This window comes from Anomaloglossus baeobatrachus, chromosome 2 (genome assembly GCF_048569485.1).
Source record: "Anomaloglossus baeobatrachus isolate aAnoBae1 chromosome 2, aAnoBae1.hap1, whole genome shotgun sequence".
Lineage (NCBI taxonomy): Eukaryota > Metazoa > Chordata > Amphibia > Anura > Aromobatidae > Anomaloglossus > Anomaloglossus baeobatrachus.
In genome coordinates, this window is record NC_134354.1 from 134,388,790 (window position 1) to 134,402,070 (window position 13,281).

The following is a 13,281-nucleotide window of genomic DNA, read 5'->3' on the forward strand; positions in this document are numbered from 1 at the left end:
CACCTATCCTATTGGTAAGTTAAGGTGGCCATACACATGTAATAGTTGTCAGCTGACCACTATTTTTACCACTCGCTATTAACATGCATGCTCATCTGAGCCTCTATGTTTATTTCATTTGTGAAGCCCAGTCGTCCCAGGGACATCGATCCACCTTCAGGGACGCCACAGGGTCTTCTTTAGTATATGGCAAGGCAACAGGTATGTCGATTTCTGTATAATATGTGTCGTGACGCCACTCACGGTTTGCGGTCAGGGATATGGGTGACCGCCACTGCAAATTTAACGAGCGTCTGGGGCTGATGGAGTCTGCAGTCTGATGGTGAGGCCTCCCGTGAGTGAGGGTGGCCCCAGGGGCTCGGGTGTGTAGGGTAGTGGATCCAGGAATAATCCAGTCAGAGTCCAAAATGTCTTTCAATTGATCTTTACTACTCACTTTAGTTGTTTTTGTGAGGTACCCGGGCGATGCTGAGATTAACCAGGTTGAAACCAGGAGCTCCTTCAGGCCAGTCTAAGGGTAAACATTAACTCGCCTTCCTTGCACTTCTCTGTTCGGATAACCCCTGACGTGAAGTACCGTGGGGTTCATCCAGGGAGTCGCTACTGCCTTTTCTTCCTTTTTGGCCCATTTGCGGGCAGCGTGGACCAAGTGAGATGGCTCCAGGCTCGATCCCCTTATGGGCTCCCTCGTTGCTGCTGAATCTCGGACTGTAGATGGTTGGTGAGGGACTTGTAGTTCCCCTCACCGGCAGGTTTAGCAGATCAATAAATGGATGTCTACTCTAGGGACCTGTTTCTTATGCGTGCCTAGTCACCAGAAGTCCCCGAACTCAACCGACTCTCTCTCTGTCTTTCTGACTGACTGACCGGTAACCGTTCTCCCCCGCTAATGGCTACTCCACGCGCGCAGGATCTGACTAGTGGCCACGCGCGTCTCCCTTAGCAACTCCCGCGCTTACCACTATCAGACTGGCTTGCTCCACTCCTTTCCTGACAGACTCTGCACTTTAGCTCCCAGCCCCTCCACTACACCCCTTGATGAGATGTGGAGGCAAGCCCCCTCTTGAGTTTACCCAAGGGTCCCCTCTCAAGGTGTGGGAGACCTGGTCGCTATGTGTCTGTGCGTACACACCCTATTCCAACCTTTAGGAATACCTGGAAGTACTGTCCCAGCATGGGTGCAGTACTCAGCGGCGCCTGACCAGGTCAGGGGCGCCACACATTCATAAGCAGGGAGTAGGACATTGCAAACACATCTGTGGAAATAAAAGTTAGGGAATATTGAAATCATACATGCCCCATTATTCTTTCCCTTAAGGGGGCTTTACACGGTAGCGATATCGCTAGCAATTTGTAGCGATAGCAAGCATGTAAGTACCCGCCCCGTCGCGCATGCGATTGTTTGTGATCGCTGCCGTAGCGAACATTATCGCTACGGCAGCATCACACATACTTACCTGGTCGGCGGCGTCGCTGTGACTGACGAACAATCCCTCCTTCAAGGGGGAGGGACGTTCGGCATCACAGCGACGTCACCGCAACGTCACTAAGCGGCCGGCCAATCAAAGCGGAGGGGCGGAGATGAGCAGGATGTAACATCCCGCCCACCTCCTTCCTTCCGCATTGTGGCCGGCGGCAGGTAAGGAGACGTTCCTCGTTCCTGCGGTGTCACACATAGCGATGTGTGCTGCCGCATGAGCGACGAACCACCTGGATAAACAACCCTTACCGATTTTTGAGTTTGGGACGACCTCTCTATGGTGAACGATTTTCACCATTTTTGAGGTCGCTTAAGGTCGCTGGTCAGTGTCACACGCTGCAATATCGTTAATGACGCCGGATGTGCGTCACTAACAACTTGACCCCGAAGACAAAACATTAACGATATCGTAGTGTGTAAAGCCCCCTTTAATCTTTGTCATCATGCCTTTGGCAGGAGATTATCGAATGATCCAGTGGATTCAGATAAATTCCCTTTGTTGTATGGCCATTTTTACACCTCTGCCCAAGTAAACTCGTAGGTTTCAAATGCTTTTTCATTATGATAATACTTTACTCAGTTGAAAAAAATGTGTGTGAACTGTGTCCACAAATAAACTAAAAAAAGAATGATATCAGCTCCGCTAGTACAGGGCAAGAGCCATTGGTTTGCTAGTACTCTAATAGTCTTGAATCTACAAAGGGGAGGGTCAGTCTTGGATAGACCACTGCTAATGTACCAAAGCAGCCTTATCGCAAACCCTATGAAGGACAAGCCACAAGGGTATTTGCCTCCATGATTCACCGTGTCTGTAACCTAATCAGAATGTGGAAGCATGATTGTGTACATATTATAAAGTACACAATGAGCTCACATTGTACTAGCACTAACAAAAAATCCTGGTAAACAACAGACAACTGAAATGGAAAATTTCAATTGAAAATTCCATAGATCAATAGCAATCTATACATTTAGTAGTCATTCAGGTACTGTATCCTAAGATGACTTAAAATATGAACAATATCTACAGTACAGTACAATATTTTACATTTTGGAAAGCCAAAGAAAGGTGCCAAGTAGGTGTCAATCACTGATGGTATTTCCTAAAGTGGCCATATACATTATCTATATATATAATTGCCTTATTCTGTCTGTCTGTCTGTCTGTCTGTCTGTCTGTCTATCTGTCTGTCTATCTGTCTATCTGTCTGTCTGTCATGCTCCGAAATTGTGTCCTTACGGTGACACAAAGCTGATTGGCCGCTGGGCTCGCCATGGCCCCGCCCCCCCACACGGATTGGCCTCTCGCCCCGGCTCTCTGCAGGCCCCGCCCCCCTCACGCAATCCACGCTCGCTCTGGCCCAACTGACATGGAGCCCCGATTCCCAGGTGAGTACACACACACACATCAGATCACACTCACTCTCACACACACCTCACACATCACAACATGCTGGGATATCGCTTGCTTCTACACCGGCTCCGTCAGGATCCCAGCAGCGCCAGACATAACCTTGCGATGCTGGGATCTTCACGGAGGCCGTGAAAGCTGGTAACCATTATACACATCGGGTAACTAAGGTCCCTTAGTTACCCGATGTGTATCATAGTTAACAGTGTACAGCGGCTCACACTCACTCTCACACACACCTCACACACACATCACACACACATCACATCGCATCCACACATCAAGGTCCTGCAGCGCCGGAAAATACAGACACATAACAGCACACACACATAACAGCACACACATACACACACACAAATCAGATCACACTCACACACACACACATCACATCGCATCCACATACTCACAACATCCTGGGATATCGCTTGCTTCTCGGCCTCGATACTGTGCTGTTGTGATCTTCCAGGACCTGCCGGAGGATCACATGGCCAGAAGCATGTGATATCCCCGGATGTTGTGAGTATAAGCGCGTATGTGCGATATCGTCAGTGTCTGTGTGTGTGATTGGATGCGATCGGGTGTGTGTGAGTGGATGCGATCGGGTGTGTGTGAGTGGATGCGATCGGGTGTGTGTGAGTGGATGCGATCGGGTGTGTGTGAGTGGATGCGATCGGGTGTGTGTGAGTGGATGCGATCGGGTGTGTGTGAGTGGATGCGATCGGGTGTGTGTGAGTGGATGCGATCGGGTGTGTGTGAGTGGATGCGATCGGGTGTGTGTGAGTGGATGCGATCGGGTGTGTGAGTGTCGGCAGAGGAGCACGGCGTGCTGGAGGAGGCTGGGAGCAGAGAGGCTGATCATGGGGAAGGCTGGGAGGAGAGAGGCTGATGGTGGGGGAGGCTGGGACGAGGGAGGCTGATGCTGGTGGAGGCTGATGCTTGGGGAGGCTGGGAGCGGAAGGCTGATGCTGAGGGAGGCTGGGAGAGGGAGGCTGGGAGGAAGGAGGCTGGGAGGAGAGAGGCTGATCCTGGGGAAGGCTGGGAAGGGGAGGCTGATGCTGGGGGAGGCTGGAAGGAGAGAGGCTGGAAGGAGAGAGGCTGATGCATGGGGAGGCTGATGCTGGGGGAGGCTGGAAGGAGAGAGGCTAATGCTGGTGGAGGCTGATGCTTGGGGAGGCTGATGCTGGGGGAGACTGGGAGGGGAAGGCTGATGCTGAGGGAGGCTGGGAGGAAGGAGGCTGGGAGGAGAGAGGCTGATCCTGGGGAAGACTGGGAACGGGAGGCTGATGCTGAGGGAGGCTGGAAGGAGAGAGGCTGATGCTGGGGGAGGCTGGAAGGAGAGAGGCTGATGCTGGTGGAGGCTGATGCTTGGGGAGGCTGATGCTGGGGGAGACTGGGAGCGGAAGGCTGATGCTGAGGGAGGCTGGGAGAGGGAGGCTGGGAGGAAGGAGGCTGGGAGGAGAGAGGCTGATCCTGGGGAAGGCTGGGAAGGGGAGGCTGATGCTGGGGGAGGCTGGAAGGAGAGAGGCTGATGCTGGTGGAGGCTGATGCATGGGGAGGCTGATGCTGGGGGAGACTGGGAGCAGAAGGCTGATGCTGAGGGAGGCTGGGAGGAAGGAGGCTGGGAGGAGAGAGGCTGATCCTGGGGAAGGCTGGGAAGGGGAGGCTGATGCTGAGGGAAGCTGGAAGGAGAGAGGCTGATGCTGGGGGAGGCTGGAAGGAGAGAGGCTGAGGCTGGGAGGAGAGAGGCTGATGCTGGGGAAGGCTGATGCTGAGGGAGGCTGGGAGGGGAAAGCTGATGCTGGGGAAGGCTGGGAGGACGGAGGCTGGGAGGAGAGAGGCTGATCCTGGGAAGGCTGGGAGAGGGAGGCTGATGCTGGAGGAGGCTGGAAGGAGAGAGGCTGATGCTGGCGGAGGCTGATGCTGGGGAGGCTGGGAGAGGGAGGCTGATGCTGAGGGAGGCTGGGAGGAGGGAGGCTGGGAGAGGTAGGCTGAGAGAAGAGAGGCTGATGCACACACACACACACACACACACACACACACACACACACACACACACACACGCGCGCACTGCACAACACACCACACACACACACACACACACACACTGGGAACCACAAACAACTGCCCTACACAGACACCCACACATACAGACAACGCTGCACACACAGACAACGCTGCACACACAAACACCGCGGCACACACAAATATACGCACATACCGCACAACACACACATTGCTCAAAACATACCTCCCCCCAAAACACACCACACACACACAAACCGCGCAACACACACACAACGCTACAGACACACAGCGCTCCACAAACAACGCAACACACGCAACACACATACAACACCGCTCTCACCCCCCGTCACACCCAGACAACACCCAGAACATGTACAGCGCCTACACAAACACTTGGTAACTACAGACAACAACATCTCTCTATATATATATATATATAACAAAAATCATACATGAACTACACAATACGTAAATTCTAGAATACCCGATGCGTAGAATCGGGCCACCTTCTAGTACATTAAATAATTGTCTGCTGAATATGACAATTATGGCCCGACTCAACCGTAAAGCTACATGTTGGGATGAAGGTTAAAGGGAACCTGTCATCAGATTTGGCAACTATGAGCTGCGGCCACCACCACTGAGTTTCTTGTATACAGCATTCCAGAATACTGTATATAAGAGCCCAGGCCACGCTGTATAATGTAAAAATAACATTTATAATACTCACCTAGGGGGTGGTCTGGTCCGATGGGTGTGGCTGGTCTCCTGTCGGGTGCCTCCTCTCTGTGGAGGTCGCCATCTTCTTTCTTTTGAGGCCTATGTGCATGACGTGTCCTACGTCAGGCACACTAACCAGAATTGAGGTCCCACGAAGGCACACTTTGATCTGCCCTGCTCACGCTGTCTCTCACGCTAGGGGACCCTAGGCTATCCCTAACCTCCGGGTCATCCCTAATGGCGGAGATGTCTTAAGGTGGTGTCACACATAGTGACGACGACAACGACGTCGCTGCTAATTCACCATTTTCTGTGACGTAGCAGCGACGTCCCGTCGCTGTGTGTGACATCCAGCAACGACCTGGCCCCTGCTGTGAGGTCGCCGGTCGTTGCTGAATGTCCTGCTTCATTTTTTGGACGTTGCTCTCCCGCTGTGAAGCACACATCGGTGTGTATGACAGCGAGAGAGCGACGAACTGAAGCGAGCAGGGAGCAGGGAGCCGGCGTCTGGCAGCCTGCGGTAAGCTGTAACCACGGTAAACATCGGGTAACCAAGAAGCCCTTTCCTTGGTTACCCGATATTTACCTTAGTTACTAGCGTCCGCCGCCAGTGCCGGCTCCCTGTTCCCTGCACACGTAGCTGGAGAACACATCGGGTAATTAACCCGATGTGTACTCTGGCTAGGACCATGGATACATAAGCTATTGTAATGCCCTGCACATGATGTACAGTTAGGTCCAGAAATATTTGGACAGTGACACAATTTTCGCGAGTTGGGCTCTGCATGCCACCACATTGGATTTGAAATTAAACCTCTACAACAGAATTCAAGTGCAGATTGTAACGTTTAATTTGAAGGTTTGAACAAAAATATCTGATAGAAATTGTAGGAATTGTACACATTTCTTTACAAACACTCCACATTTTAGGAGGTCAAATGTAATTGGACAAATAAACCAAACCCAAACAAAATATTTTTATTCTCAATATTTTGTTGCGAATCCTTTGGAGGCAATCACTGCCTTAAGTCTGGAACCCATGGACATCACCAAACGCTGGGTTTCCTCCTTCTTAATGCTTTGCCAGGCTTTTACAGCCGCAGCGTTCAGGTCTTGCTTGTTTGTGGGTCTTTCCGTCTTAAGTCTGGATTTGAGCAAGTGAAATGCATGCTCAATTGGGTTAAGATCTGGTGATTGATTTGGCCATTGCAGAATGTTCCACTTTTTTGCACTCATGAACTCCTGGGTAGCTTTGGCTGTATGCTTGGGGTCATTGTCCATCTGTACTATGAAGCGCCGTCCGATCAACTTTGCGGCATTTGGCTGAATCTGGGCTGAAAGTATATCCCTGTACACTTCAGAATTCATCCGGCTACTCTTGTCTGCTGTTATGTCATCAATAAACACAAGTGACCCAGTGCCATTGAAAGCCATGCATGCCCATGCCATCACGTTGCCTCCACCATGTTTTACAGAGGATGTGGTGTGCCTTGGATCATCTGCCGTTCCCTTTCTTCTCCAAACTTTTTTCTTCCCATCATTCTGGTACAGGTTGATCTTTGTCTCATCTGTCCATAGAATACTTTTCCAGAACTGAGCTGGCTTCATGAGGTGTTTTTTAGCAAATTTAACTCTGGCCTGTCTATTTTTGGAATTGATGAATGGTTTGCATCTAGATGTGAACCCTTTGTATTTACTTTCATGGAGTCTTCTCTTTACTGTTGACTTAGAGACAGATACACCTACTTCACTAAGAGTGTTCTGGACTTCAGTTGATGTTGTGAACGGGTTCTTCTTCACCAAAGAAAGTATGCGGCGATCATCCACCACTGTTGTCATCCGTGGACGCCTAGGCCTTTTTGAGTTCCCAAGCTCACCAGTCAATTCCTTTTTTCTCAGAATGTACCCGACTGTTGATTTTGCTACTCCAAGCATGTCTGCTATCTCTCTGATGGATTTTTTCTTTTTTTTCAGCCTCAGGATGTTCTGCTTCACCTCAATTGAGAGTTCCTTAGACTGCATGTTGTCTGGTCACAGCAACAGCTTCCAAATGCAAAACCACACACCTGTAATCAACCCCAGACCTTTTAACTACTTCATTGATTACAGGTTAACGAGGGAGACGCCTTCAGAGTTAATTGCAGCCCTTAGAGTCCCTTGTCCAATTACTTTTGGTCCCTTGAAAAAGAGGAGGCTATGCATTACAGAGCTATGATTCCTAAACCCTTTCTCCGATTTGGATGTGAAAACTCTCATATTGCAGCTGGGAGTGTGCACTTTCAGCCCATATTATATATATAATTGTATTTCTGAACATGTTTTTGTAAACAGCTAAAATAACAAAACTTGTGTCACTGTCCAAATATTTCTGGCCCTGACTGTAAGTGACATAGCTAATCAGGATAACTATACTACATTTTTAAATGGAGGTACAGTATTTGCTAATATTAATATTCTTACACATACTACATATTGGGATAAGATCTTGGAGATGGGAATAATCCTTTATCTTCTACTAGGTCAAAACAGTCTATTTATTATGTACTCCAAGTTAATTAGTTTCACTCACTGATATTCGGGTCTTGTTGTTGGTAAGTTTGCTTATCTGTTCCTCCAGACCTTGTCTCTCTTTCTGTAGTTCAGTCATCAGAGCAGATACTTCTTCCTGAAAAGCATCACAACAGAATAATTTATAAAGTACCGTAATATATGTAATGGAAATGAAAACAAAAATACTATCATAAGGCCCCTTTCACACGTCAGTGATTCTGGTACGTTTGTGCTTTTTTTTAAACGTACCAGAATCACTGACATACGCAGATCCATTATAATGAATGGGTCTGCTCACACGTCAGTGATTTTTCACTGCACGTGTCTCCGTGCAGCGTACCCGCGTGTGCGTGATTGCTGCACGGAGACATGTCCATTTTTTTCTGGCATCACTGATGTTCCACGGACCACGCAGTGGTGTGGTCCGTGAAACACGTGCCAGAAAAAAACGTGCATTTAAAATAATAAAAATTTTAACTCACCCGGCGTCCAGCGATGTCCTCTGCAGCCCGTTCTCCCTGCTGCTTCTAAGCCAGCTGATTACTGTCGCGCATATTCATTATGCGCAACACAGCCGACCCGGAAGCAGCTGCTGCGGGGGTCACCGCCGGCTGGATGCTGCGTCGCGGGAGCGATCAGCACCTTGGACAGCGGGAGCGGGCGCAGGTGAGTTGATTTCTCCACGGATAACGGAGCCCGGATTGCACTTAGACAACCCACGTGTGCCGTGATTCACGGCACACGCAGGGACATGTGCGTGTTTTACACGCCAGTGAAAAACGTCACTGTTTTTCACTGACGTGTGAAACGGGCCTAAGAGTGCAAGAAGAGAGTGGTTTTCTGGGCAGATGTCATGATGTAAAAGCTAACAAATGCTAATGAACTGTTATGGTATCCCGAAAAGTGAGGGATTTTAAAGTTTAAAAAAAACTATAGATTCCACATCTCGTTTTCAACACTAGATAAAGCAAATGAAGAAAAAAAACAATTATAAGGAAAACAAGAATGCAAAGATTTTGAAATATGTTGTTGCCATATTTTATATACAACAGGACATAGAACACAGATAAGAAGATGAATGTTAAGGCCCCTTTACACACTGCAACATCGCAAACAACATCGCTGTAACGTCACCAGTTTTGTGACGTTATAGCGACCTCCCCAGCGACATTGCAGTGTGTGAAACTCATCAGCGACCTGGCCCCTGCTGTGAAGTTGCTGATCACTACACATCTCTCAGGAACATTCTTTGGTCCTTTGTTTCCCGCTGTGCAGCATGCATCGTTATGTTTGACACCTTTACAGCGACTTCGTTAGCGACTTCCCTTTCAAATAGCTGCTTTACAACATCCCCAATGACTAGCTAGGTCGTTCTGCAGGTCCGGATCGCTGTTGCGTCGTTTTCCAGGTATGCCTGTTTGACAGCTCACCAGCGACTCACCAGAGACTTTGTAGCGATCCCGGCCAGGTTGGGATCGCTGGTGGGATCGCTAGAAAGTCTCAGTGTGTAAAGGGGCCTTTTGATATTGAACGTTAGATATCGATACCACTCAAAACAGTGCAGGGTTAACAAAAGGCTGGAGATGCAAGTGATACCATGGAAAAACAGCTGGGGAACTAATGATCCTTGCACATTGAGCTTTGTTTAATCTGAACGGAATTGGCTGTTAGGTGTCCTCGCTATACATGTGGATATTTTTAAAAGACCGTGCATTTTGTCGTCAGAACTGCCCCTGAAAACCTCATTATGTTATTAAGACATTTATAATGCAGAAATTAACAGGTTTTTCGCTGTATCATATGGAGTTGCTTCAGAGTGTGTAATCTCTTGACACACCAATATTCAGAAAACAATTTTCCAATCTGGAGATAGAAAGTATCTGAAGCAATCATCATTATTTTGACCAAGAATGGTCTATACAGTGCTGGCCAAAAGTATTGGTACCCCTGCAATTCTGTCAGATAATACTCAGTTTCTTCCTGAAAATGATTACAATCACAAATTCTTAGGTATTATTATCTTCATTTAATTTGTCTTCAATGTAAAAAATAAAAAAAAAAATTGTCAAAAAGCCAAATTGGATAAAATTCCACACCAAACATAAAAAGGGGGTGGACAAAAGTATTGGCACTGTTCGAAAAATCATGTGATGCTTCTCTAATTTGTGTACCGTAATTAACAGCCCCTGTAACTTACCTGTGGCACCTAACAGGTGTTGGCAATAACTAAATCACACAGCCAGTTGACATGGGTAAGGCTATGTGTCCACGGTAGAATGTACCTGCGGACTTTTCTGCCTGAAAATCCGCGACTTTCGCGGCAAATCCGCACCCGCGGATTTGCCGCGGATTTACCGCGGATTTGCCGTGGATTTTGATGCAGATTTTTTTTTTTTTCCCATTCTATACCCAAATCCGCACCAAAATCCGCAACAAACAATTGACATGCTGTAGATTTTTCCGTATCAAAATCCGCGGCAAATCCGCAGCGGAAAAATCCGCAGCATGGACACAGCATTTCCAAAATGCCATTGAAATGGCTTGGAAGTGCCGCTGCTGCAGATTTTCGGCAAATCCGTGGTAAATCCGCGGCAAATCCGCTGCAAAATCCGCGGTAAATCCGCAGCGTGGGCACATAGCCTTAAGTTGACTCAACCTCTGCCCTGTGTCCTTGTGTGTACCACATTGAGCATGGAGAAAAGAAAGAAGACCAAAGAACTGTCTGAGGACTTGAGAATCCAAATTGTGGGAAGCTTGAGCAATCTCAAGGCTACAAGTCCATCTCCAAAGACCTGAAAGTTCCTGTGTCTACGGTGCACAGTGTCATCAAGAAGTTTAAAGCCCATGGCACTGTGGCTAACCTCCCTAGATGTGGAAGGAAAAGAAAAATTGACGAGAGATTTCAACGCAAGATTGTGCGGATGGTGGATAAAGAACCTCGACTAACATCCAAACAAGTTCAAACTGCCTTGCAGTCCAAGGGTACAACAGTGTCAACCCGTACTATCCGTCGCCGTCTGAATGAAAAGGGACTGCATTGGAGGATACCCAGGAAGACCCCACTTCTTACCCTGAGACATAAAAAAGCCAGGCTAGAGTTTGCCAAAACTTACCTGAGAAAGCCTAAAACGTTTTGGAAGAATGTTCTCTGGTCAGATGAGACAAAAGTAGAGCTTTTTGGGAAAAGCCATAAACATAGAGTTTACAGGAAAAAAAAAAAGAGACATTCAAAGAAAAGAACACGGTCCCTTCAGTCAAACATGGCGGAGGTTCCCTGATGTTTTGGGGTTGCTTTGTTGCCTCTGGCACTGGACTGCTTGACCGTGTGCATGGCATTATGAAGTCTGAAGACTACCAACAGATTTTGCAGCATAATGTAGGGCCCAGTGTGAGAAAGCTTGGTATCCCCCAGAGGTCATGGGTCTTCCAGCAGGACAATGACCCAAAACACACTTCATAAAGCACTAGAAAATGGTTTGAGAGAAAGCACTAGAGACTACTAAAGTGGCCAGCAATGAGACCAGAACTGGATCCCATAGAACACCTGTGGAGAGATCTCAAAATGGCAGTTTGGAGAAGGCACCCTTCAAATCTCAGGGACCTGGAGCAGTTTGCCAAAGAAGAATGGTCTAAAATTCCTGCAGAGCATTGTAAGAAACTCATTGATGGTTACCGGAAGCGGTTGTTCGCCATTATTTTCTCTAAAGGTTGTGCAACCAAGTATTAGGCTAAGGGTGCCAATACTTTTGTCTGGCCCATTTTTGGAGTTTTGTGTGAAATGATCAATGATTTGATTTTTGTTTCATTCTCTTTTGTGTTTTTTCATTGCAAGCAAAATAAATGAAGATAATAATACCAAAGAATGTGTGATTGCAATCATTTTCAGGAAGAAACTGAGTATTATCTGACAGAATTGCAGGGGTGCCAATACTTTTGGCCAGCACTGTATGTGTCATATGCGGTAAAAAAATCCTCTGATGATCCCCCTTTATTGCGTTAGGAGGGGGTGAAACGTGTCAGGAGAGTAGAGGGGGTCTTTTGAGATAAGTGGACCTCTCTACTCTATCCTAACAAAAACCTTTATTTAATAACAAGCAATACATAGGGAATTTATACCTGATTATCTAACACAAAATGTGTTCTATCCGGAACGGGGGGTGTCCAAAAAAGTAAGGCAGTCTCCGTTGTCAGGAAGGGGAAGATAGGGTGTATTTATGCAAGATACATCCCCACAAGTAGAAAACGACTTATTATGCCAGTTTGAGAATCTCCTTATTTCTAACTGGTACGGGCCAGCACTCACTGACACCCACACTGTGTATGTCCATTGACATGTGTTTGTCTTTTGTATGAGTGGATACTGTAAGGCTATGTGCCCACAGGAGCTCGCACCTGCGAATATATCCGCAGGTATGTCCGCAGGTTTCCTGCAGCAGCTCCCAGGAATCAGCAGCTATACATAGCTGCGGGATTCCAGCAAAATAACTGCGGAAAACCTGCGGACATTCATGGGACTTACCTGCGGAAGTCCCTACCTCTATCTCCATAGTGGAGGGCCGGGAATTCCGCAGGTATTTTGGGAGGAATAATTGACATGCAGATATGTGCTGCTGCGGGACATCCGAAGCAAATTCCGCAGGCGCACATACCGCAGCATGGACACAGACACTCCCCATGTCCCATAGGATAACATGGGGAGTGTCTGTACTTGCTCAAACATGTGGATTTATCTAGAAAATCCAGATAAATCCGCAGGTTTTTCGCGGCAAAAGCCACGAGTACAGAGTCCCGTGGGCACATAGCCTAAGTGTCTCGTTTTAACTAAAATGAAATAAAAGATGATTGGTTTTAGAGGTAGTTCTCAGCTCTGCTCAGCCAGAGAGAGTTAAGTTATACTGTGCCCAATATCAACCTGCGAGTGGGCTCAGTGCATAGTGAACATCTTTCCTATTATGTCTTGGAGGGGCTGCCCACTCCCATCGTGTTGGGCCTTTCCTGGTTGAAAAGGCATAAACCGGTGATTGACTGGCAGTCAGAGGAAGTAGTCAGTTGGGGTAGTTTTTGTGAAACCAAGTGCCTGTGTGCTACTATCTCTC

At 47.8% G+C, this 13,281-nt stretch overlaps 1 protein-coding gene across 1 annotated transcript in view; it reads right to left on the reverse strand.

Moving 5' to 3' along the window:
• Positions 1-13,281, reverse strand: part of TRIM50 (tripartite motif containing 50) — a 55,486-nt gene that overhangs the window by 26,870 nt on the left and 15,335 nt on the right. Inside the window, exon 2 of the mRNA XM_075333271.1 lies at positions 8,205-8,300. Coding sequence (XP_075189386.1) covers positions 8,205-8,300 — 96 coding nt within the window. The remainder of the gene's footprint in view (positions 1-8,204; positions 8,301-13,281) is intronic.